This window comes from Colius striatus, chromosome 4 (assembly GCF_028858725.1).
Source record: "Colius striatus isolate bColStr4 chromosome 4, bColStr4.1.hap1, whole genome shotgun sequence".
Classification (NCBI taxonomy): Eukaryota; Metazoa; Chordata; class Aves; order Coliiformes; family Coliidae; genus Colius; species Colius striatus.
In genome coordinates, this window is record NC_084762.1 from 41,755,081 (window position 1) to 41,782,367 (window position 27,287).

At 36.7% G+C, this 27,287-nt stretch overlaps 1 protein-coding gene across 5 annotated transcripts in view; it reads right to left on the minus strand.

The window, feature by feature from the left end:
• Positions 1–27,287, minus strand: part of CEP192 (centrosomal protein 192) — a 66,895-nt gene that overhangs the window by 22,678 nt on the left and 16,930 nt on the right. For 4 of the 5 annotated variants that reach the window (XM_061995991.1, XM_061995990.1, XM_061995993.1 and 1 more), the window contains exons 14-30: positions 25,840–25,970; positions 22,362–23,397; positions 22,125–22,251; positions 20,125–20,296; positions 14,912–15,803; positions 13,148–13,296; positions 11,106–11,336; positions 9,500–9,625; positions 8,397–8,540; positions 8,137–8,200; positions 7,394–7,533; positions 7,158–7,250; positions 6,006–6,121; positions 3,952–4,128; positions 1,903–1,993; positions 964–1,140; positions 177–437 (exon numbers count right to left, since the gene is read on the minus strand). In XM_061995991.1, coding sequence (XP_061851975.1) covers positions 177–437; positions 964–1,140; positions 1,903–1,993; positions 3,952–4,128; positions 6,006–6,121; positions 7,158–7,250; positions 7,394–7,533; positions 8,137–8,200; positions 8,397–8,540; positions 9,500–9,625; positions 11,106–11,336; positions 13,148–13,296; positions 14,912–15,803; positions 20,125–20,296; positions 22,125–22,251; positions 22,362–23,397; positions 25,840–25,970 — 4,127 coding nt within the window. The remainder of the gene's footprint in view (positions 1–176; positions 438–963; positions 1,141–1,902; positions 1,994–3,951; positions 4,129–6,005; positions 6,122–7,157; positions 7,251–7,393; positions 7,534–8,136; positions 8,201–8,396; positions 8,541–9,499; positions 9,626–11,105; positions 11,337–13,147; positions 13,297–14,911; positions 15,804–20,124; positions 20,297–22,124; positions 22,252–22,361; positions 23,398–25,839; positions 25,971–27,287) is intronic. The other variant, XM_061995992.1, reaches the window with a different exon arrangement.

Here is a 27,287-nt window from a genome sequence, read left to right on the forward strand (position 1 = left end):
AAAGATCTTAATGTTCACACTAATGTTTAGAGCATGAGTCAACAATACGCTGCTATACAAGTGAAACAGGATTTAACACAAGTGAGATTTCAATAAAAAAACTACTCAGACACATTCTCATTGGCTACACATATTTTAGTAAGTAAAACTTGCTCAGAATGAGATATTACACTTACTTCATGTGTTCCTTCTCTTAGTACAAACTTCTCTGGAGATACCGTCATTACCTGAGGATCCATAACTGTTTTTGCCTGCAGGTTTGCAAAGCACAGCGCTTTAACATAGGCAGCCCGAGAACCTGTATTTCTGATGTGGAAAGAAGCTTTCTTCAATCTGGCAGGTAATAATCCGTCCAGTGTCACCATGTAACTATCTGACAGTTTTTTAACATTTTCTAAAGTTATATTGCTTGTTCCTCCATATCCAGATAATGGTATCTGGGGGGAAAAAGAAGAAATCACTAAAAAAAAAATAGTATTTCAACTGAAAGAAAGCTTCTTACTAAAACTTCTGTTAAAAATGTGGTAAACTATGTGAAAAGCTACAGAGAGAGAGATAAATGATTTTTTTTTCTTTTTTAAAATGGGAACTGAAGACACTGGGCAAGAAATAAAACAGTCTAAATTTATTCAACCTCTCTCAAGCCTTACTGAAAAGGCCTACCTATAAAACAAGACAAGTCTGGATTTTAATTCTAGAGTTTAAATCTTGGGCTGCTTTTAACATAGCATAAAAATCTTTCTTCTTCCTTCACAAGGGGGAAAAACACATGCAAAATTGAGGCTAATGCTTAAATTCCAAAAGTTAGTGCCCACAAAATCTTTAACAAGTAGACAGGTATGCATAGTGTGTATCTTGAAAACATTCAACTTCATGATAGAAGCAGCTATTCAGTGCTAGATTTAAAATAGTTATTAAAAATGTATGTTTATAGAATTATAGAAGTTACATTGGGACTCTTACAGTAAACTTAAATCCTGACCATGATCGAACTCCGAGATGTTTGATTTCCAGCTTTGCAAAGAAGTGAGTTATTCGAGTAGGTGTAAATATCAAGTATATGTTAGTATCTTCTTTGGGACGGATTTTGAGTTCCCAGTTACTAGTTAAGCGTTCTTCTGATCCAAATATACTTTGCAGCTATAAAAATGAAGACATAAGAAGTGAGGAGAACAAGAAAAACATCTGCTAATAAGAATTACTTCATTAGGAGCACAAAATTGACTAGTTCAGAACTTGGATTAACTCAGTAGACAATATGAAGTATTTAAGGTTGCAATGCTTAACCTCCAAAAGAAAACATGGAGTTCAATACTTTATATTCCCTCAATAAGTATATCAATGCCTCTGTTTTGACCACAGAGTATTTTTGCATTCAATCCACAGTAAGGCTGAATTTCAGCAGCATTACATTAATTCCCTCTCAGTTGAAGATTTTAGATATCAGATCTTAACATCTGAAGAAAAAGGAGATATAAATATATGCAGACTACAAAACAATAAAATCTCTAGTTAAGGTAATTCCCAAAAGTCAATTCCTGTTTTTCTTTTGTCCCATTCTCATGTAGCACACAGAGTGTGGTCTGGAAGCCCTCCTGCAAGAAATGCCACTAACTGTTTACTCCACCAGGTTTTGACTCTGTTGTACTACAACAGCTTAAAAGAGCTACAAACTGAGCTTCAAATTTCTACAGCACAGCTATGGTTTCAGCTCTTCCTAAACTTGTCAATGTAGATTAAGCTTTGATACCACATCCAGCTTGGCAGTCTCAGACCAAATGCTCACACAGACTGCTAGTCATTGACATTTATAAGGGAATAACACTTGGGGGCAAAGACATTTTATTATAAATGTATTTTGTTAATTGTGTTAACCTAAAGAGAAGTTTTCATGACATTTACCTGAAAGCAGTCTTGATCCGGGCCTCTTACCAACAGTCTTAAGTGCTGGGTCACAGATGATGAATCATTTCTCAGAGTTAACTTCTGACGGCTGAAAAACAAGACGCTTAGTTATATTCTACAGCAAATATAACTGCAGGTACTTATTCATGGAAACAACAGAAGTGGAACAGTGAATTTTGAAGTTACAGAATCACAGAATCTTAAGGGCTGGAAGGGACCTTGAAAGACCATCTATAGTCCAACCCCCCCACCAGAGCAGGGCCACCTAGAGTAGGTCACAAAGGGGAGAGAAAAAACAATAGTAATTTCATGAAAAAAATAAGATACGCTGCTGTTGGACAAGGTTAACTAGAAAGTTATTTCTGTGTTCTCAAACTGACAGACTTTACAACATACACAACTACATATCAATCCTCATACAGCAACCAAAATATACACCACCAAGTATATATTTATATATATAAAAATATATTTAAATATATATACATACATATTGTTCTGAAGTTCCAAGTATTGTGTTAACAGCTTGAACTTTTAAATCAAACAGCAGTTGTGTTAATACAAAAATTCCTTAAAAAAACCCCACACTTAAAGACACAGTCATAAGTAAACTACCCAGAGCCACTTGGTTACGCAGAAACAGTCTTCTGACTAGTCTGACTCAGATTCACTGAAGAGTTGTAAACAACTAGGTTAAAGATAACTTCTCCTTTTCATGTACTTTTCAGGACCACATAAATTATGGCCACTTGGCAGTATCAAGTTGACCAAAAGGTAATTTTATATCCTGGCATTGACCAGGCTTCTGGTACTCTGATCCTTCCTCAATAGAGGAAGGAAATCCTTCCAGCTATAAGAGCTAGTGCTTTGTCATTTTAACAAATCAAAAAAATACCACAGAAGGATGTGACAAGCTCTAAAACAGGTAAAAACAAAGAAGACGACGGATCGTGCAGTTAGTATCAAAGAGGAGGATGGAGCGATGGCAAAGCCTCCCCATGATTTTCAGTGGCATTCAGCATTCTGTACTTGGTTGGAATAAAAATCCTAAAAATTATTTCGGGTTCCTAAAACCAATGTAGTACTGAAAATATTTTTTTTTCAAGAGAAACAGAAAATAAAAAAGTAGCAGCATACAGGGAAAATAAAGCAATTTTCAAACATCAAATAGCCAAAACTACTATATTAGAAATACACTCAACAAAATATGAAAATACGAATATAGCTCATCAGAAATGGTTCTGGCTACAAACATGGATCCCTTTTAAACAACGAGCAACATTATTAGGTTCCTCAATAGATCTGCATCAAAACAACAGTGGATCAGTCACGAAAGTAATACTTACTAGAACTTCAGAGATTTGTGAAACTTGCGGCCTTTACGTACAAAAGAAGCAAAACACATCTAGACAAGTATGAACAGTTTCACAAAATCACGAATTACCAAAGCTGTAAACTTGAAACTAAGTTCAGATAACAACTAGTCTGAAGGACAAAGTAATCAATCAGGGATGCAATGGATTCTCCATCACTAAATTTTTCAACATCAGAATGCGTTCAAATAAAGGAACATTGAACAGCCTATGTCATTCAGATGGTCAAATTACATTACCAGACTCAGCTCTTCTAGTCTTAATGGAAGAACTGAAGAAAAACAAACAAATTTATTTGTACCAAGAGACAGGTGTCAAAAGAACCAACAGTATTTCCCATAAACTTACTTGTAAAATATTCTCCACTACATCTCTACTTAACACAGTGACCTTACACAATAATATATCATTCTAACGATAACTAAAAAGTCCTGAAAAATACAAAAATGTTCAAACAAGACCACAGTTTGTCTCCAAAACTTTCTTACACCAAAAAAACCCAAAAACTGTAACATACTGCTTCTCTCACTTGAATCATAAAATAGCTTAGTTCATCACCTGTGGATTTTTAAAGCGAATAGGAAGTCTTACTTTAATCAAAGGGAAATAGAAAATTATTAAACAATAAACAATAGTTTATTTTTGAACAGCTGCTCCACTTATATATACTTACACTGATGCCCCAAGTGTTACTCCTCCCCAAGAAACAGACTGCTTGCTGGAAAGAATCGGTGGGACGTCTGAGTGGCCAGCAGCTGCACACACACGTCTATTGTCCTCAGACTCCACCTCACCTTTTATCATCACTTCGTACTGAGGTCCAGATGGCAGCACAAGGATTTTCAAGGTACTTAAAAAATAAATGAATAAATGTAAATTCTATGACAGAACAAGATTAGTTGCTGAAAACAAAACATAATTTTAAGAAGAAATTACAGATAGGTCTTCTTAAGGGGAAAAAGCACTTAAAAAAATGGTAACAAAGGCAAGCTTTAGGCATACCAAAATTTAAATAATTTGGGCTGCAAATATGCATGCCACATGTACTTCAAGCAATCTTCTGAAGTATTTAATCTGGAAATGGTTCAGGTAAGTATTTCAGAGGCCACAGCTAAGTAAATTACTTTTCACCATGCTAACTTCTGATTATTTCAACAGACTTAGTTTTGGAGAGAAACAAAGTCTGACTGGCAACCAACCACATAACAGTTTGCTTGTCATCATACAGTTTCTACTCTATAGGACACAAGCATACGGCAGATGACTACTGCCTTCATCAGGCAGAGCAGAGGAAGAGAAGAATGAGAATATGAGGAGTCCAGACCCAAGTAATGAAGTAGAAAGAAATGGACTAATACTGAATATGAAAGCAGGACCTAACTAGCAAAGAACACAGGAAAGAAACTAGACATACAACAAAAAAAAAAAAACCAAGAGGAATCATGAAAAAGAAAGTGCTGCCTAACTGAAGGGGACAGAAGCCAAGAGAGGAAAAAACCAAAAAGTTGAATGATATAGGGAAGGAAGGGGAGATTCAAAGTACCTCACCAACAATACAGGCAACAAGAGAAAAAACAATTAAAAAAAAAAAAACCAACAGAAAAGAAAAGGCACAGGGCAGGAAGGAAATCAAACTTTTAAAGAATAGGCCAGGAATGAAACTCAAGAACCTCCAGTGTAGCCATCACTGAATTCCTATGATGCCTACTGACAGAGCCCTGTATCCCATCAGGAGGGAACATGAGCTATTATTACAGCTGTAGTAAGTTTGCTAGTTTTTTCACAGCACTTGCAAGCAGACTGCAAAGTTACCAATCCTTCTAAGACCTTTGAGCCTGTAAAGTAAAGCAGTTATGCATAAGGCCAAAGGAAAGCAAAGATTAATCACTGTGTGTGCCTATCCATCAGGATCACCACAGTCATTAGCACAGAACTTCTCATTTTTTTAGTTTAATGCACTGTGTGGGTCTAGTTAAGACAGATAATGAAGCTGAATGTATTTTGGCCAGATTCCTTTGTTCACTCTTGCTCTATTATAGCAGAAGTTGGAAAACATATGACAAGAAGAAAAGCTGCTCTGAGAAATGAGTCACATCCTCATCATTGCCAAAACCTCTTACATGACAAAAGAATCATAGAATCTCAACTTGAACCCATCAAGTCTACTTTGTGGAACAGAAGTTCTACAGGCATTACCATGCAAAAATCTCAATGCTTACATCTACAAGAGGAACATGTACATTAGTGTTGCATGGGACTTACAGAGAAACTTTTATTATGGCAGCCAAAATTAACTAATATTTTATCCCAATCTGTGCTTGAGTTTTTTCATATGTAAGAGAGAAATAACATTTCCCCTATCTCATTGAAGAAGAGGGAAGCAACTGAATGAGCTGCTGAAGATAAGTATTTCAGAGCTCTGCTGTACCTTAGAAAGAAGTACCATACAAAGCTCTTCCGGGAGTTACTCCATTTGTTTACATTAAAAACATTTCAGGACATCGGTCTGTGGTGGAAAATATCAACTACTCATTAAGCTACGTGCAGCAAAAGAAGCAGGTAATCCATGGAACAACTGAATGAATCCTAGCAGAAATCTACTTTGAAATAATTGAGAACTGTCACCAAAAATTGAAGTCAGTTTCCCTTGTGAGGAAAATGTTCAATTTGTTCAGGGTGAAAAAGTATCTCTGTTTAACACAAGCAGTATAAAATCAGTTATGTTACCTTTCTGTACTCTTTATGTTTTTTGGAAAAAACAGGACAGTCACTTCTTGTTCTTCTCCAGGATGAAGGAAAAGACTCTCGGGTTCAACAGCAAAGCAGCTATCCTGATCTGATGTCTGAAAGTGGGCAAGGGGAAAGGGAGGGTTGGTTACTTATATTGAGTCAATATTTCTACAACATATAATACAAATTTATTGTGCATCTGTTGTACATACAGCTTAGACAATTCAAATACAACTGGCACCTTCAGAACTTCCCCATAACCCTGCACCAGTTCTAAAGTTGGACACTAGAGCACAAATACCTAACAGAAGCACTTTAAGACATCAACTGAAGGGGCCATGAAGAGATTTAAGGAATTTAATATTAAGTACAACATTTAAGTACACCACTAGCGAAGTAACATCACTAGTCTCAACAGTGGTACTAACCATTACTGGTATGAATTAGTCTCCAGTATCATCTCGTTAATGTGACATTTGTGACACTAGTCATGCATCCTATTTCCATGGCTTCTGCTCCAAGAAATTATGGGCTTGTAACCCTAAATTTTTATTTTCCCAAATGTAAAAGGGGACTGACTGCTTCTTCTGTTGACTTTGAAATCTGAGTTTCAAATGTGTCTAGTTACCTTTCGGTCTGAGACCATATTTTCCATGAATTCTCAAGAAAATTAAAGTCAAGTAAAGAGGTTGCATGTCTGAAAAGAACTTGCTTTATATTTGAGTTGGCAAAATGCCCACTGAAAACTAATGCAGTATTGTTGAAAAATAAAGATGTTTCCCAATGCTAATATTCCTCTTGGCTCTAAGTGGGCTTTCCTCCATGGGCTAATTAACATCTGCTGTTAATTAGATGCACAGGATTCACTATTTTGACATAGTTGTTATGGACTTGTTAAAATCTATTTGTTAAAAATCATTAATGTACATTTATTAATACAAACCTGACTGAAGCTGAGCAAGAAAACTCTCGTAAGTTTTTTCCAAACACATGAGCTAATGTCTTTGCCATCTTTCACTCTTTTTATGGAAATTTGTAAACCTTATATCAAACCACATAGCTGAATTAGGATCCCAAGGCTCAGCTCCAGTTTCAATGCAAGATTAACAGCACAAGAGTCACGATTTCAAGAGGGAGAAGACAACCTACCTTAAATTTCAAACATACACCAATGTTTCCAGCATTTTTCAATGGCAGCTGCTGTTTGGCTGTTGAACCCACACTAGTAGATAGGTGCATTGTCTGGAAAAAGTAGAGAAGTGTGTGTGTTTATGTATGTATGTATGTATGCATATATAGATAGATATTAAAACTAAATATCACAGAAGAAGTAGGCTAGAAGAGGCAAACAATTACTGAAGCACACTTTATAAATACATGCAAACCTGCAAGTTCTTTGGAGCATGTATCCTCGCTGTTCCAGCTCTTGCTCGGAGAGGAATACTTTTAATCACACTGCTAGGTCCTGGGCTATCCACTTCCACATCAACTCTTGCCAAGAATTCATCCGCTGGGCCTAAGCAATCTAGGAACAGTTTTATAAGTTACACAAGAAAGCAAGTCTGCTGGCAGCAAAGGCCATTCCTAGAGATGCATCTCACTTCAGTTACTGTCCAATCTTAACATATTAACATTGTGGTGATATTAACAAAAAGCTCTCCCATTAACCTGGCAACACTATTTTCTTTTTAAATCAAGTCTCATAGGATCTGAGAGTTTTATCTTTATGTCAAACATCGCTGAAGACGAAAAAACATCTTAATATACTAGCCAAACAAGTTGAAACCAGAAAAACCCAGTTTCTACAAATTTCTCATCTATTTTGCAATCAATGCAATGTTTAAGTGATTATTTAATTCTCTCATCAAAAGGAGTAACACAAATTCCATGCATTTTGCAGTAGATAACCACTGTGTACAGTTTGATAGTAAAGTGTAAATACCATTACTAACATCTAAAAGATTAAGGTATATAAGTATTCTGCCCCCCTCAGTTTCCAAATCTGAATATGATACCTGAAAAACCAAAGATGGAACGTTCCATTTCAAGCTTGCGGTCTGTTACTGCAAGTCTACATGCATTCAAAGTCAAACTTGTTTCAGTTGAAATGAAAATCAAATTGCTATACCTGAAGAAGAAATCTGTTTCTTAGGTGCATGGAACAGAATCCAAACTGTTAAAGCCTCAGGATCCTGAAAAAGAAATTGGTTGACTCATCTTATGAGAGGGAGAGATTCAGTAAAAAGAACGAACGAATAACCTAGCAACAAAAATATACTAATCAAAGAGGCAGATTCCCCAAAAATTATTACTGTGAACTCAGATATTCAGAACTATCATTTCAGACAGCAAATAAAATGAAGAGTCAGACAACTACAAATTACTCACTTGTCCATCATAGCTTGCATGTATCACATGATTAACAACTGATGGAGCATCTATCTGAGAAACTGCATCCATTTGGAGCGACTGTTCATTAGAAAGACTAACTGGTTCCTTGGAAAATGTGAAGCAACGCCAAGCTACTGCATTCTGTCAAAGAAAAGAGGTAATAGAAATACTAAATCTCTCACCATCACTAGCAATAATGCTGACAAAGCTAAGAAATTAAAGGCAAGATTTGAACAATCTATATAATTTGGAAAAAATCAAAGGTGAACCTCTAGTTTCAGGAAGGCGTGTGATAGTCCAGCAAACTCTCTAAAAATAATCAGAAACCTTTCTGTGGGAAACGGAAACAAGCTGGAACTGGATAGTTTAAGCCTTCAAGAAGTCAAGGCCGAACCTCACTTGTCACTAAGATGACCAAACACCTTTAAACATAAGGCCTGTCTTTCTTGTCACCCTACATAGGGAAACAACCAGCCTAGCCAAAACTGTGAAATCTGCATTGCCACAGAGATGCAGAGAGAAGTATATTGTAGCCTTAGAACAGCAGTAGTCTAGAGGAAGACAAAGCAGATAGGGTTAAGAGTCCTGCTCTTGCAGAGGAAAAGTTAATAGATTAAACTTGCTATGAAGCAGTTTGTCTGCTTGTGCGAACAATCATCTGTTCCACTTGAACAGTGGAATACACCTCCAGCTTCTCAGAGGGAAAGTTCAGGGAATAACCTTTTTGCTATCTGCTGCACCGTGCTATCAAATCAGGCAACAGAGGCAGCAGTTGGTAACTAGGCTGTAAAAGAAAAAAAACACACCCAAAAAGCCACAACACAAGGAAACAAAGCCACTACCAAACACAAAATGAAAACAAACAAAGAACCCCCACCACATCCATCCCAGAAGGATTTTTTGTTGGTACCATTACAGTCAAATCACATTACCAACCTACAAAAAAAAGTTATTTCCTGACTAACAGAAGACTTGTCAGGAATCCTACATCTAGTCTCCTGGGTATGTTTATTAATGTTTCATATAACAAAATGATTTTTTATTAAAATTCAGTATCACAAAAAGTTAACTTTTACAAAGAGGAAGTTTACTGTACTTACAGCATTAATAATAAGTCTAATTGGCACAAAAGCATGGGTCTTGTTGATAAGTTTTAGTGGAAGAGCCTTCCAACTGCCAGAAGTCAAGTCACCAAAATCGAGACAATCTCTTTTTCCTATATCCACCTAGTTTTAAGGCAAAGCAGAATTTATAAGGAAGGAGAGCCTCCAAAACACACTAGCATATAAAACCACCAGGGAAATAGGCACATTATTCACCTAATTCATCCTCTTAATGCTATATCAACACAGAATACACATCTCCTACAGGTCTAAGAAACATGGTTTCTTTGATATCAAAAGAGGTTACATCCAATTAGCCATTCTTCTGCCTCAAACAGGCCAATCTTAGTGCAATATTAATCTACCGAAACCCAGTACATAACCAAATTATTTTGGCTAATTTAGGATAAAATAAAACTATGACTATTGTTAGCAAGTAAGAAATGTCAGTTTTAGATAGATGACACATCACTTTAGCAAGTTAAAAAAATAACTAAGTAGTTAATTTTTTATTAGCATAAAAAGTGCCATGATGTGTAGCAAAACATAGCCTTTCTTTGGTAATTTTTCCAGTCTCAGGAATATAACAAAACATGCAGACATATAGCATGGAGTTTAGTTTTATTTTAATCATGAAGCAAGTTTGAATGAACTACACCACAAAGAACATGGTGAATGATGGATTTTGCCAAACTACATGCTAAAATCAATACATTAAATATTGCATATTAATTTATGGAAGAAGCATTAAAAAACTCTATATCCACTGATGTGTATTCAACTAGAATATCATTACTTGAAAACATATACCCAAAGTATATTAACAGACAGCCTTAAAATGGGGAAAAAACAATGTTAGCTGTGGTTACTGACTGAAAATTTTACTTTTATCAACAATATCACAGACTATCTTGTAATTTGTTCAGTCACATCCAAAAGTGCTATCAAGCACATTTTTGTCTGTCTATACTCTTAAATTTAGGACTACATAAAGCCAGGTTTCACTCTTAATGTCACAGTCTCCCGCCTTATTTTTCTTCATAACACACAAGACAAAGCATTTTGTACATTCACTTACTTTTAGTTTTTAATTAGCCCAAAATAAGAAAAAATTCTCTACAACCATAAATACGCTGAAACCAAAACAAAGTCTACTTGATGTAAAACAAATAAATTTATTGGAAATAAATACTTTTTATTACATTTTAATGCCCAACAATAGTGTTTAACATAGCAAATACTTAGAAAACACTAGACATTCAAAATCTCATCCAGTCTTTAATAATCATGAAAAATAATACCATTCAATTTATTATTTCCAGGCAGCTGCCTAACAACTCCTTAATTTCCAGCTAGGCACTTTTCCACAATCCTAGATAGTGGAACATCCTAGATAGTTATATAAAATTCTCATAAACATTGCCCTTTATTCCCTCCTCACTCCAAAGGTAAAAAACCTCAGGCTTCATTGAGGAACAACTTTGCATTTCTATTTCCTAGTGTCCTTAAACTATCCATAAGATTTTTTTAAAAGCCTAAACAAACAAACAAAAAGATTAAAACACACACCAGAACCACCCAACCACAATAACCATCTACTTACTTCTAAGTTAGGGTGTTCAGCGACAGCTGTCAGAACAACCCTACTTGCCAAAGCTTCTGCCTGAATGATAGTCTCGGCATCCGCAGAAACTGGCCAAGATGAAACATTGAGAATACACTGAAAGATCCCCGAATGACAAGGTAAGAAAAGGATTTTCAGATCATTGGTAGAATAGGGTCCAACAATGGTTTTGTTCTTGAAAACCAGACATTGATATTGCATGGGATCCATCTGAAAAACAAAATCTGTTATTTTCAACAGGTCTCTTGCTAGAGGACAGCTTCTTTCAAAATATCACATTTTTCTGGCACCACTTCCCAGTACAGTTTTTGCTCAGTATTGATTATTGCATCTTCATATTCATATGTCCCACTTCCATCTCTCTCAACTGTAGACATTTTCATTTAAGTTAAAGAGTTAAATAAGTCAGCCTGAAAGTTGTTGGGGTTTCCTTCCAGCGTCTAGTAAAAGATTAACACTGGAATTATAATATTTATTACATTTTCATGTGAATCCATAGGTGAAACCCTGATTTTTGAGAAAGAACAGCAACAAAATAACGTCAATTCTACTTGGCACTTTCTGCCATCAAAGACAGAAGGAAGAAGTATGGTACAGGAGTAATGGAAAGGTCAGTGGATGAAGGTCACCAGGATACTCTAGTGTAGATACCTTCAAGTTTCTGTTCTGAACATATTCATAGATAATATTCAAGCAGAAGCAATAGGCTGCAAGTCATACTCTGTGTACCTCAGACTTGACTGAAAAAAAGAGGTTTTAAATATAACGTGCAGCAAGAAAACTAAATATATATCTATTTATCAATAGAAACAACTATAAATGGGATTGTCATCTGTAAAGTTATGTCATGAAAAAAATCACCTCCTGGTACAACAGAATCTCAGGCTTCAAAAGCTGCATAAGAGCCCCACAATACTGACTAGAAAAAAACATGTAAGAAATCTTAACTCTCACATATATATGTATATATACACAAACACACAACTGCAGTTGGATGGTTTTTACAGATGAAATATAAAGATATTACAAGAGCAAAACCAGAAGTCACACTCCTGGAAAGATATGTGCTACATCTGCTGGAAAAAACGTAACTAAGATATATGATAAAGATTTCAAAGACTTACAAGTAGTAACACAAAGTGAATTATTTCCATTCTTTCTCATCAATCAAAGAAAACCAGGAAGAAGATTTAAAAACAGTAAAAAAGCAACAGCGTGTAGAATCCACATCAGAGCTGAACTGTGGACATCACTATATAATTTCAAAAGATTAACTATGTAAAGATGAGTCCCCCAAAAACTAACAAGAATGAAAATAACATCTAGCTCAAAAGTTCCCAAGCATCAAACTGCCAGAAACTCAGAGTAAACCATTCTTGCTCTGTTGTTACATCCTTCTCTGAAAGCATTCATCAATAAAGGAAATTAAACTCTACCGGATGGACCTTTTATCTAACTTACTCTCACATTCCTGAGATCTTTTAGTTCTGGAGCTATTACTATAATGACAGAAGTAGAAAGAATTTAACAAAACTGAACTGCAAGGCACCCAATCTATGGGCCCTACAGCTACCTATAACCCATTGAACAACCCATCTAGATTGAAGCCTGCAACAAATATTTCTCATTTTCTGTCCCTCTGGATGTCCTGATTTCAAGAATAACGGGAGAAAACTGTGAAAAATGTTTCAGCAGTAACAGTTCTCAGCACTGATGCTTTCTTTTCTTGGGCTAACTTTTCTTGCATACAAATGTGGGAGTAAACAAGCAGTAAACTCCAGTCTACCACACTTTCTAGACAAAACAATCTTCACCTTATGTGGCATTTACCTCTCTGGGCCTACTTGTTGGAATAAGTCTAGTGGCCCGGTTGAGAGAGAGTAGCTCTGCTTTTGAGCATATTATCTATAAAAAGGGAGGGAAATTAGGTATCTCTATAGAGGGCTCTAATTTTACATTTGACATCTGGGAAAATTACAGTGGTATTTCTACAGCTTTATTAAAGAAAATAAACCTCTTACCTTTTCCCCATTAACTGAAATACTCAGTATTCCAATGCTGACCTGCAACCACCGATCAGTTGGATTAAAAATGTGAAGAACTGTCTGTGATGCAATTCCCACGCAACAGGCATTAGGGAACTTCAATTCTTCTGGTACTTTTACATGTCCTTTGGAAGAAAATATGCTCCTGTTAGCTCCAACTACACAGGAGTAAAACAGCACTCAGGTTGCCACCATGTTCAGTTCATAAACTCATCTGACAAATGCTTCGTTATAGCAAGGAAATGTGTGACTCAGTTTTCGTAAGAATGTTCTCTGCAGGCCTGATATTCAAAATTTCAATCATTTCTAATCTACACCTAGTGTCATGAGCAAAAATGTCTATGGAAATAGTACATCCCATGAAGACACTAACCCAAAAAGTACATATAAAATATATACATACAAACATACAAACCCCTTATATAAAATACTTGGTGTTCACAATACAATCAATACTAGCCCAACTCCAAAAATGTGAGTTTCAGAATTAAACATCTTTAAAAGGTTTTTTTAATCCAGGAATACTATTGTTACCTAAAAGGTGTTCATACAGAGAAATCCTGCTTCAAATATTTTACTTCCATGAAATCCTAAAATATTCAAAATAATTCAAAAGAATTGCAACGTCATAATGACAACTCAAACCTGAAAAGGAGGTAAGAGTTATCTGGCACACTGAGGATCACATCCAGGAACCCACTAATAGGTACTTATGTAAAACTAGAAATTTTACTTAAGAGACACACATAATAAATCATCTGAAGTAGTTTTAGTTACTTGAGCAACAAGCTTCACACTCTTATCCCTTCCAAAAAAAGAATATCTAGCACAAGTATGAAGGCAAAAATATAAACTAAGACTAGCATCTCTGGAAATTAAGTTCAAAAATTCAAGTTTGTCAAGAGGTTTAGATGATATAGACATTCAAAGTTCAAAATGATGTTCATTAATAACAGGTAAAGAGTAAGACTGTTCAAAGTTTACTATTTTAAAATGCACTATTAATGCAAATCAATCATTTAGAACAACCAACAAACAGAAAATAACCTATCAACTGTCACAAACTCAAACCTTCAACCCTACTAGTTTGTCATTTCATCTGGAAGAATTAGTCAGGAAAAAAAGTATAGCAAAAGCAAACTAAAGACATCATAGGTTAAAAGAAGTCTTTGAAATGAAACACTAATCTGCATTGCTTAAGTTCAGAGCTAACAGCAGAAAGCACAGAACGTACTTGGCAGCTTATCTTTCCCCTTCATAATCAGAAAACTGCTTAAGCCCTCCATTCTTCTCCTTGGATTTTTTAGCTTAACTGATTGCTAATACTAAGTTAGGCTGGAGATAGAAATGTCATCTACTTTCTGGATAAAATAAAAATGAATTTTCAGAGAATTACTTGGCTTGCCTAGCATAGTAAGATTTCTCTTCTTCCTATGAAAGACAGCTCTAGTATTCTAAACAAATACAAAACCACTGAATGCTGAAGCAAGCTGACATTCTTCTAGATGATAAAGTTTCCTTTAAGACTGTTATGGGGATTACAAGAATAGATATTGAATTCAGAGAACATCATTAAACAATAAGAATTAGCAACACCTTTTTTAAAAATAATAAAGCTTGCATAAAGAATAATCATGGCTACACTTAGCAGTCATCTTAATTTTATTTACTATATTAGCATCACTATACTCATTCTTGTCCACAGATGTATTTTAAACACATCCTAAAACACATACTTACCAATACCAGGTGACTTTGACAATTCCCACTCACTTCTACCAGTTCCAAGAGGTTGGCCTGTACATGACTTGGCATTCAAGATATTCTTGTTCCAGAAGGTAGAATGCAGATTACAAAGTGGAGCTGCACCCAAAGAACTAGGGCCAGTGTTTGGACCTAAAGGAATTCCTACAGTAAGTGGATTCTCAACATGTCCTGTTGAGACACCGGAATAAGGAAGGCCAGCTGGAAGACAAAAACCTGCAGAGTTGCAGCTATGAAACTGAGACAAAACTGGATTTCTAGTAGATGGTATATTTCCCAGGTGCTGTTGTGCAAATGGAGTCATTGCAATAGAATGTCCTGTATGCAATGTGGGAACAGAAGAAGAAAGTGCTTGACTCTCAGATGCAGTGACATGGGATTTAAAGCTTGAAATAGGAACACACTGTTCACCAGAGGAGTTTTGACTGAATGGCATGTAAGTGCTTACTTCAGGGTATACAGGTAAGGATTGTAATCCTTCTCTCTGTGTTTTGCTTGTTTGATCCTGCCACACTTCTTGTGCATCAACATTAACAGAAAGTGGCTGAAGGACACAGAATTTACTTGGTAAAGCTGATTCAACATGGTCCAGCTCTTTATGATTTGCTGCTACATTTGAAGGAATAGTTGCGAGCTGCTTTTCAGTCTTTGGAAAACTTTCTTTGGACAGTTCTTGCCCCAGTACATCACCAGGTTTTCTTGGAAGACCTGCAGGTTCATTTTCTTCTGATTTCTGGTCAATACTAAGCAATGCTTCTTTTCTATTTCTTTGACCAGAATGGTCTTCTGGATTTTTATTTTTATGTTCTTGTGAAGGAGTTGGGCTGGCTTGAATTATGGTTGTGCTTAGTTCACTGTCATTTTCATCCTAGCAAACAAAACAATATGATTATAAATTTTTTAAAAGTAAATAAAGGTACATATAACAAGATAGATTTTAACTGTAGAATCATAGGGGTTGGAAGGGACTTCTAAATATTCCAACTTCCCTGCCAAAGCAGGTTGGCCTAGATCAGGTCACTCAGGAATGAGACCAGGCAGGTTTTGAAAGCCTCCAGAGAAGGAGACTCCACATCCTCCCTGGTCAGCCTGGGCCAGGGCTCCCTCATCCTCACAGGAAATAAGATTTTCCTTCAGTTTAAGTGGAACTTTGTGTTCCAGCTTTTGTTCATTACCCCTAGTCCTGTCACTGGACATTACAGAAAAAAGTTTTGCCCCATCCTCTAGACATACACCCATTAAATACTAGTAAGCACTAAAAACATGTCCCCTCAGTCATTTATTGTCCAGGCTGAACAGCCCCATACCCTACAGTCTTTCCTCATAAGAAAGATGCTCCAGTCCCTTAGTTATCTTGGTGGCCCCTGATCATCTTGGATTACTGGTATTGTAATCCAGTATGAATAATCATGTTTGTCAAGTCTTGTCTGAAGTGCTGCTTTTGGAACATCTGTGGATCTTCACCTTGAAAAAGAAAACCTGCAACCACAACCTGTTAGCTGTCTAAAGTCACATCCTATCCCAGTGTTCTAGGTCTGGCTGGGTCAGTTAATTTTCTTCACAGCAGCCGCTCCAGTGCCATGATTTTAAATTTGTGACCAAAACAAATGTTGATAACACACCAGTGTTTTAAAGCTGTCACTAAGCAGTGCCTGCGCAACGTCAAGGTCTTCCCCATTTCTCACTCTGTCGCTCCAGAGAGTAGGCTGGGGCTAGGCAAGAGATAAAGAAGGGACACAGTTGGGACAGCTGACCTCAACTGACCAAAGAGAGCCACTATACCATGTAATATGCTCAGGAGGGAAACTGTAGGCAAATTTTACCAAAGTAGCTGTTGCTTGGAGACCAGTTGAGCATTGGTCTACTGGTAGCAAGTGAGTGCTTTTGCACCACTTCCCTCCCACTCCCCCTTCACTTAAGCCATCTTTATTCCCAACACACAAGTCTCCCACCTTGCCCTTTTGCCATTCCAGTTCTCTCCAGTCCCCTTTGGGGGAGTGAGCAAGCAACTGGGGAGGGCTCAGCCACTTGCTGGGGTCAACCCACCACACTAGGCAATAAGACCAGAAAAATGCTTTGCTCTCTGAAGTTACTACCAACTAAAAAGGTTTCCACAGGGCCAAAAATGTTTGGCTTCCTATGATTTTCTAAATCTAATCTGTGAGAAAGTAACTGTAGTATAAAAGAAGCAAATGAAGCAGATTCCTAAACTTACTGATGGGTTCACAGACATTATTACTGTAAAAGACAAAGACCTGAAATGAGTTCTCATATTTTGTTCAAATCCAATACCAAGACAATTTTCACATTTAAAAAAATGCATGAATAGCAAAAGCCAAGTGTGGTATAGATTATTTCTCTCTATATGCTTTATCACTTTCTTGAATGCAAAGATGCTTACTTAAGTGTTTATTCTAATAACAAATGAGACTCCTCAAGCATTAAGAGTCCGGTAACAAAAAGCTGATGTGGTTAAGTACCAAATCTCTAATTAGGGTAAGAAAAAAATAAGGACCTAGAAGCAGTAAGTTACAATAATACAGTAGGAGACAGACTTTTTGAGAACAAAAAAAAAAAAACCCACACAAACCTCACAGCACACCACTAAAGACACACTTGCCAGCTTTTTAAGGCAAAAAAAAAAGATCAAACAGCTGAGTGGCCCTGCATCAAATCATTAATCAAAAATTATTAGTTTAAGATGCGTGACAATGCAGCGATACAAACATTTTCTTTGTGCACTCACACAAAGAAATCATTCCAACCCATATACCTTCCAGTTTGACAGGTATGCACAGTTATCCTCAGAGTCTTGAGATTATTGTACTTAGAAACCAAACCAAGAGAAAAAGAAGTATGAACCAAAATATGCATACACACGAATGTGTTTCAAGGAATCTCCTGTTGGGTTAACTGCCAAGAGAAGAAGTGGTTTCAGCCTATCATGCTCTGTTCATAGTTAGTAACAACAGCATTGCCACTAGTCACAGAAGGAGGACTGATCGTGGGTGAACCATCCTCCCACAGCTGGCATATTGTGAACACTTGGCAGCCTTCACAATACAGCAGATGAGACTCCAGGTATTTCTTCTACTTATGTGAAAAACTGAAGTGTTCTGTAGACGTGCTACAAAAGTTATTTCATTTCTTCTGAAGCACATCCAGAGATCAGGTTCCATTTTCAAACTTTTTTCTTTTAAGTTTCAAAACCAAAAGTAGACAGTGTGGTATCAAAGCTATCAGACATCTGCTCAGAACAGGTGTACTTAAGAGAACTTTTACACAGGACCAAAATAGCTACACAAGAGGATAAAGATTATCTACAGTATAAAGCAACTGTTCAGATTAAGTAAATAGGACCTGAGAGGCAGGCAAAAGCATGTAAAAGGGGAAAGAACAATAAAGTAGTCTTTCAGATTATTGTAGGAAAGTAAGCTGTGAGTTATAACATGTTAAAAAGAGGAGTCAGGGCAGATGCCTGTGTTGAGACAGCTCAAATCCAGGCAAAATCACTGAAACAAGAACTTCTTTAAAAAAAATAAAAGTCATGCACCTTTGACAAGCTGACCCTAGTGTTAAAGGGAGAGGGCATCACTCAACAGATAGTGATGAAGACCACACCAATACAGATGTTGTCTGTAAGAAACTTCAGGCAAAGGACACAAAAATGTCTCTTAAAAAGTAACAAATGAAATGAAGATCTCTCAGTCTCTCTCTCTGTGTAAAAGATTACTAATCCAAGGGAATAAATTAATGCTGCAGTCTTATAAATTTGACTTGGCGATGTTCTCATAATGCAAACACAAAGCTTTGGCAAAGTACTTGAGGATCTCCTTGCTAAACTACCCTGGGGAACAAAAACTACTGAAATGGTAATCTTTCCAAGACAGAGGGGCAAACTTGCAAACGGTCAGTTACATTTAAGTATCAAGAGCCACCCGTATGCATAAGATGACAGAAATATAGGACCATGTTTCAAACATGAAACAGAGCCAAGAGCTGATGCTATGCCAGCACAGACTGCAAACAAATACCATTGGGTTCCTTCCTACAGGACTGCGATTCCCACTGGAAAGAAAGATGGGAAATTAAATAAAAACATATTCCCTGTGTAACTTGAGCAACCAGACCTAGAATTAAATAGGCTATAGGCTAGAACAAATACTTCCTTATTTCTGATGCTTTCAGCATGAAGGAACATTACTAACATTAGTGACATTCCTATAGGAGGAAGAGAAGACTTCACTTTTGCTAGCCACCAGTCCTGAAAAGCCTTAACCTTTGCAAATTTAAAAACAATCAACACATAGTACATAACGCTTCTGTTGCCTGTGGTAGAGGAATTCACAGCTGATAAAGACTCTGTAAAATTAATGTAACCACTCAGATCTACACAGATATAGATGCAGTCAGAGAAGTTTTTCAGCTTTAGTTTGGTTATTTTTTGAATTTCCACTCACATTTCCACACACTTTAGAAGAAAAGTGGAAAACAGAAAGGTTCCAGGTACCTCATGGATTTAGATAAAAGAACATCAGTTATCTTAATCAGCGTAAGATTGCAAGTCTGATTAAAAGTTTCACTTTTGGCATACATTCTTTGCTAAAGCCATAAGAAGTCAGAATGACTATCACAGGTAGAAAATTATAGCTTCAGTCCTGAAAAAAAGTTGAAGCTAAAATACATTTTTATAAGCATTTCTTCAGAAAAAAGAAAAATATTGTCCTAACAGATGAAGCTGAAGAGAAAGGGAGTCTTCACATGTGATGGAAGCATGTATAGATCCTAAAAACCACTATGGGAATAGTGCACTGCACTTCAAGAATCGAAAGACTTAACAAGAAATTGAGGAGGGGCACGAAATCAAAGAGGGAGAACATATCAACTCTATCTTTTTTCTTAAGTTAGTAAAACATCCAAAGAACTACTGTATTTACACTCATTAGGGTTTGTGCATCTAACACAATGTATTCAAAATGTAAATTTCTGAAACTCAAGAATGAAGGAGAAATAGAATACCTTTTCCTCGGGCACAGTATATCTTAAATTGTTCTGAAACTCTTAATGCCTTTCTAATTTAGAATTATTTTGACCACTTAAGGGTTTGGTTTGGAAGGGAGGAAGAGGTGGTTTGTTTGTCTGTTTTGGAGAACAGGAATCAATTGATACTTACAGTTCAAGATTCTTACCCAGTATGTCTCTGGATTGTGTATTACAGCTGTATTCTTAAGGGTATCATCAGATGCAGAGATATATGTTAATCTGCTCATGCTAGGACTTGAGTAAACTGATTGAAGTTGTGTGCTATCTTTGCAAGAAGATTCTTGGTCATGTGACATGCTAGTAAAGTCAGTTTCAGGCCTGAAATACAAAGTATGTCAGTATTAAAACACATTTCAAATGCTGCCCCCAAGAAAAAAAAATCTATGCTACACATTAGCTATACTATTCTAAAAATCAACTTGGACATTCTGTTCAGGGCAGTCAGTAGAAATGAGAAATCAGCTCTCAATTAACCTTTACAATTTCTGTCTTTGTTATACAAAAAAACCCATTTTCTTCAGATGTAACTCTGTAAGGCAAAGCACCAGAGTTCCACAACTGAACTCAGATGCTAAAGTCACAGAAGAAAGAATCATAGAATCATAGAATGGTAGGGGTTGGAAGGGACCTTTAGAGATAAAGATGTGAGATAATTATAGCCAACGAGATGGAAGAACATCAAATTAAATCATTCAGTGTCTCATCACACATCTCAGCATTCAGTGCTGAAACTCTTTTCATTCCACAGAACTTAAATCATGGGCTGTCTGACCACTTTGTCAAACAAAGAAAGACCAGCAAAACAAAGTCATTGACAATTCTAACTGCAAACACTAATGTCTATATAACATGCTCACAAAAACATGCATTCTTCTGCACTTTTTAACTTCTGAAAAATTATGAACAGATTGTAATTCTACTATCATGTACAAAACACTCAGTGTAGTTAAATATCAAACAGTGAACAGGCAAATAAATGAGCTGCAACCTCTTTTTACGAGAATGTGTATAGTCACTGGTTACTTGCCACATTTCACAGAATCACACACAGGATCACAGAATGGAAGAAGTTGGAAGGGACCTCTAGAGGTCATCTAGTCCAACTCCCTCTGCCAAAGCAAGTTCACCTTGATTGGGTCACACAGGGACGTATCCAGAAGGGTACTGAAACTTCCAAAGATGGAGACTCCACAACCTCCCTGAGCAGCCTGTTCCAGGGCTCACTCACCCTCAGAGGAAAGAATTGTTTTCCGTATGTTCAAGAGGAACTTCCTGTGTTCCAGCTTGTGCTCATTTTCCCTTGTCCTGTTACTGGGCACTACAGAAAAAAAGACTGCCCCAACCTCTCAACACTCACCCTTTACATATTTATAAGTGTTGATATTTTTAAGTATGATATGATTTATAAGCACTTATATGTTTAAGGCTATATATTCACCTTAGTTATAATTTTACAGTTTATCTGCCAATTTTAATGGGAGCTCATTTAGCAACTGAAAGGGTAATGTTTTTTAAGAGAACCTCGAATTTTAGGCACAAGTTCCAATAATACAATTTGTAATACAAAAGTAATACACATATTTCTATCCATTCTCTTCCACAACAAGCAGTGGTATGAATCAGAGAACCAGATCAAGTAAAATACTTAAACTTTTAAAAACACACATCTTCATTGGTCTACACAATGTCAAGCTTTTGTTATCATACAATTAACATGATGCCCAACCAAATAGCTTTATTTCTAATACGTGAGTTTCAGTGGATCATCAGTTAAGAAATATGGGATCTCACAGCTCCATCAACACAAACTTTTAGGTATCTGAGGTATAAGGCTAACTAACAGGCTGAATATTGTCTTGCACTGATGGATAATACAGAACAGAAATAGCAATGGTACTATCCAGCACATCTGTCTCATCGGGTTAGTGAGGAAAATAAGAACTTCGCAGTTGCTTAAGACTGCTTACACAGGCACATATAATGAAAGTAAACAAAAAGCTTAGTTTAAGAACTAAGTCTTAACATAATAAAGATCTTCCACAAATTGAACAAAAGACAACAAGGACAACATTCAAATTAAAACTTTATCCCTCAAAAATCCTTTTGAAGCATTACTAATTCTTCTAACCTTCAACAAGAAATTTACCCTGAAAATGCTGTTCCAGATGTCTCACTAGGAGAAGAATGGATTAGTGGTGAAGTTGAAGGTCTGAAGCTATACTGCTCATCCTCCAGAGGCTGCAAGTCACCTTCAGGTAGAATGGGTTTATGCTCTGGTAAATAAACAGAACCTAATAATAGTATTCATTTAGGAATAGAGAACAAGCATTATGTCAAGGAAAGTCTTTTCAACAACTGGTTATACTTACATAGGTTTACTTACCAGTACTATTCTGAGAAGTTGGAGAGATGGTCTCAAAAGTCACATGTTTTGCACTCCCAACACAAGCAGTAATGGCGTCTTTGTTTCTCTTCTCTAGTTTTTCATTTTGCTCCATTTCATCATTTTTCAGTTCCTGCATAGGCTTTGCTTTTGTAGGACTTATGAAGGCATATTTACTAGATTGCTTACCAGGTTTTAAGTTGCTGAATGACAGTGGGTTTCTTCTACTTCTTTCCAATAATTCATTAAATGGTTCAGGAACAGCATTTGTAGCTTGATCTATTGTTTCCATGTCTTTGTTGACACAACTCCTACTAGTGAGATCATTTGTCTGATAGGCAAGAGGACTTCTCTGTGCCATTTCAATTTCTGCTGCTAAAGGAATTCCACATATCTGTGCTTCCTTACAAGCAGGTGAGACTTGGATATTGTGCATATCTGATCCAACATCAGCATTCACTGACTGGAAGTGTTTACTATTTACTAAATCTGACAACTTTTCTGAATATTTAACTCTATTTGTGGTCATGTCTTTATGGTTGGCAACACCAGACAGACTAGAGAAATTATGAATATCATTTTCTTCATTTAAATAACCCAGAAGTTGCTTCTCTACTTCTTGTTCCTTGCTATGATTATTTACCAAGTCTTCTACAAGAGAAACCTTATTTTTATCTTTACCCAAGGTATCAGGCATAAGGTTCTGGACAGATGCTTCATGTTTCACAATACTCTCACATTCACTTTCATGTCCTATCTCATCTGTTTTTTTGAGGTACTTTTCCATATCAAATGCACTATTTTCCACATAGCTGGATAACACCTGATTGGCAGAGAGTTCCATGTCTTTAACAATTCCAGGAAGGGAACACAATCTTTTATTTTTATTAAAGAGTGTCATCATCATAGCTGCTAGCTGGGAAGGATCAGCACTGGAGGAAGCATTAGCAATAGCAGATGCAATCGTGCTAATACTCAGGACAGAGTCAGATTGATTGGATAAGCCGCCTTCAAACTTGTCTTTATGAACTCCATCCTACAACAAATCAAAATGAGTTCAGCATCAAGTTAAAAAATTTTTGTTTAAAGCTTTTAGTGTTTTAGTTGGTTGTTTTAATTATTTTGCATTTCGGTATATGGTAATGTGTTAACATTTCTAGTTGTGACCTGTCATGAAGAAACACTGCAATAGGCATAATTCTCATGGGACTGACTTTTTTAAGTCTAATCCATGACATTTTTAAAGAAATATTAAATGAAGGTTGCCTGCTCAGAAGCCTTAGCTCTGTAAAATCCCACCAGGAATAAACAGCAGAAAGAGGCTACTATGACCAATTAAAATTGATTGGGAAGATACTGTGTATTTAAGTCATATGCCTTTTTGCAAGGGGAAGACAATTATTCCTACAGTTTTCTCGGTCACTCAGGTTTGATTTTTTTCTTTGGTTTTCACATTGGCCGTTCTTAGCAAAGGGCATGGAATAAGTCCCACCTCTCAAATACACTTACATTTACTAAGAAAATATCTGTCCTCCTATGTATACACTTGCACATCTTCACAACATTCTCATTAAAAGAGTTGACCATGACTGGACTGAAAGCTGGCTGAGCTTCTAGACTCAAAGGGTGAATGGTTAGCAGCACAAAGTCTAGCAGGAGGTCAGCCACTCACTAGTAAAGTACCCCAGGGACTAAGATGGGGCCAGTACTGTTTGACATCTTCCTTAATGATGTGGGTGATGGAGCTGAGTGCATCCTCAATAAGTTGGATCATCACACAAAATTGGGAGGTGCAGTTGATACACCAGGAGTGTGCTGTCATTCAGAAAGACCTCAGCAGGCCAAAAAAGTGGGCTGAGAAGACTCTCATGAAGATCAAAGGGAAATGCCAAGATCAGCACCTGGAAAGGAACAACCCCATGCACTTGTACAGGCTGGGGACTGACCATATGGAAAGCAACTTGGCAGAAAAAGACCTGAGGTCCTAGCAGACATGAAGTTGACCATGAACCAGCAATTTGCCCTTGTGGCAAAGAAGGCCAACGGCATCCTGGGCTGCAGTAAGAAAGAGCTTCCAGCAGGCTTAGGGAGGTGATGCTTTCTCTCTACTCAGCACTGGTATGAACACATCTGGAGTCCTGTGTCTAGTTATGGACTGCCCAGCAGAGGAAAAACATGGACATACTGGAGAGAGTCTAGCAAAAGGCCATAAAGATGGGTAAGAGCTTGCAGTATCTGTCATATAAGAGAGATGGAATTGTTTTCCTCCTGAACCTTGTCTTCTTGAGGCTAATCTTATCAACGTGTGTAAACACCTGATAAGGAGACAAGGGTGACAATAAGAAGACAGATGCAGACACTTCTCTGAGGTAGCCAGGGAGAATAAAGGAGGCAATGGGCACATGTTTAAATACAAGAAATTCCACTTCAACACAAGGAAAATATTTCCTAGATCAACCTGATCAAACACTGGAACAGGTTGAACAGACAAAAAATAAACAGTCTCCATCTTTGGAGTTACTCAAAACATTACCAGCCCTTGATGAACTTGCTCTATTTGACCTGGCTTTGATTAAGAAAGAATGGACTAGATGATCTCCAGGAGCGCCTTGTGACTTCAACTATTCTGTGATTTCCCTGTGTCTGGAAACTTTTTAGCATCCATATCAGACTGAAGGTGACCTAGACTTGTGCAAACTGAGAATAGGATAGATTAGAATCTGGACATACATAATCAAAATCCCCCAATCTCTCATTTTCTATCTGGAACAACAAGGAATAAACTATCAAGAAAAGCAGTTATGGCAGCACATAGTCTGACGAGCAATCCAACCAGTCCCTTCTGCATTTAAGTCTGCAGCTTTCATCATTGGACCAGCTAAATCAAGCCTAACTTGCTAGCTACTGATTCCTTTCAGTGACCACGTAGAAGAGCTGTTTCTGTAACTGAATGGGTCTGTATGTGTCCTGCCTGATCAGCAGAAGAACATGACATATCACCAAATTACCAAACAGAGAATATACTTTTTTTAGATTTACACCACATCAATACTTTTGAATTTTATCAAAGAAATAAATTCATTCACATGCTAAAGACAAGTTGTTTCATTAAAAAAAGCCACACAACAGAAGAGGAAGACGGTTGTAATTCAGAAACTGGACTGCAGAACATTAATATCCCAGGAATTTATGAAAAAACTATGGGCTGACAGACCAAGCAACTCCAAGAGTTAAGAAGGGAGAAAAAAGGAAAATGAGATAGTGATAGCAACACCTGACTCACTATAGGATCAAGACATTCTAATGGAGCTATCCTAACAAACAGTAGTACCTTCTAGAATTCAAATGGTCACTATAAAAAGCAGTGAGGTGATATGAATTTCCAAATTCGGCCATATTCAAATCAGCAATAATAATAATTGGAGTTGTTTGCATTTTATTCACCATTACACTTGCTAGAAAAATACAAGATAAATACCTTTGCTTTACTTTCAGTAGTAGCTGCTGTATTAATGCTTTTATGTACTCCAGATACAGTATCCATCCTATGCTGTGCACCTTCACAGCTGGTAGAATTCGCATGTTCTTTTGTTTGTGCTTCTAAGTCATCTAAGAACAAAGAACAAAACAGGGAATTACTTTATAATAAGTAAATTTTCTAAATACTTGCTTTCTTGGGACATACATGTTCCCTTAATGCACTATAGAAAAGAGAACTGTTACAAAGTCAAAACTGCAAATCCTGCATCAGTTGTTTCCTGTACAGTAATTCAAGGTTACATTCAAGTCACAAAACCTGTTAGCATTACAAATACCATGCTCACACTCTTCAAATTTTATTTTCAGATAGCTTATTATATTAGCATAAGCTAAACATATATTATTTCATAAAATGGAATTTGCAAGATAATATGAACATAGACTAAACTCCAGGAGAAAATTGGAATAATTCAACCTGAATAAAGTCAATTTTCTCACGCTGGAGGCAGGGTTTGACTGACATAGACGGCTGATTTTGAAGGACTACCTTTAGGAGGAAAATTTCTGAAACTACTAAAGCCACAAATATCAATCTTGATTAAGAGACCATACTCAAACTAAGAGGGTTATTGTTCATGGGATCTAGAGGCTACTGTTTCAACAAATTAGGTCCTGATTGAAGGAAAACATAAGGACTCCTCAAAAGACTAAAACCAACGTTTAAAAATGCTCTGATCAATGAGAAGACAAGTGTGAAATAGTAAATATTTTTTGGTTGGGCTTTGGGGAGGGGGTGGTTCTGTTCAGGATTTGTTTGTTTGTGGGGGTTACTTCTGTTCCTACAGTAGGTGTTTGAGGCTTGGACACACTTTGTATTTCAAGTAACACCTCGTCAGGTTGCTGATCTTAGCTTCCTCTCCATCTGCTGCTCCTTAAGTAGAGACTGCTTCTTGATATTGCTGATAAAGATCATTATTGTCAGTACTACTGAAAATCAGATGGACGTAACTATTAATATCTCAGCCACAAAGTGACTCAAATAACTACTTTCTCTAGCATTTATAGCAACCCTCATATCGAACAAGCTCCATAGCACATAAGGGTATGTTTTTTTATTATTGAAAACAGCAGTTCAAATTTAACAGGTCATGAATCCAATGAACTCCTATTTTTTGACAAAAAATCAGACTATTGTAAATTTAAGCACAGTAGCATTTGATTTAAAAAAAAGATAAAAATCATAATCATTAGAAACCCTTTAAAAATACTTGCAAGGTCCCAGCATGCGGAAAATTACAGCTGTAAAGATGTTTAAAGGAAGCAGTTTCCATAAAAGTCTGATGGATATTTTCCACTAATAAAGAAAAGTATTTAAGTCACGACAGTGACCATACAAGTATGTTCAAAAAGATTAGTGTTGCAACAGTTCTATCAAAAGTAGTAGAG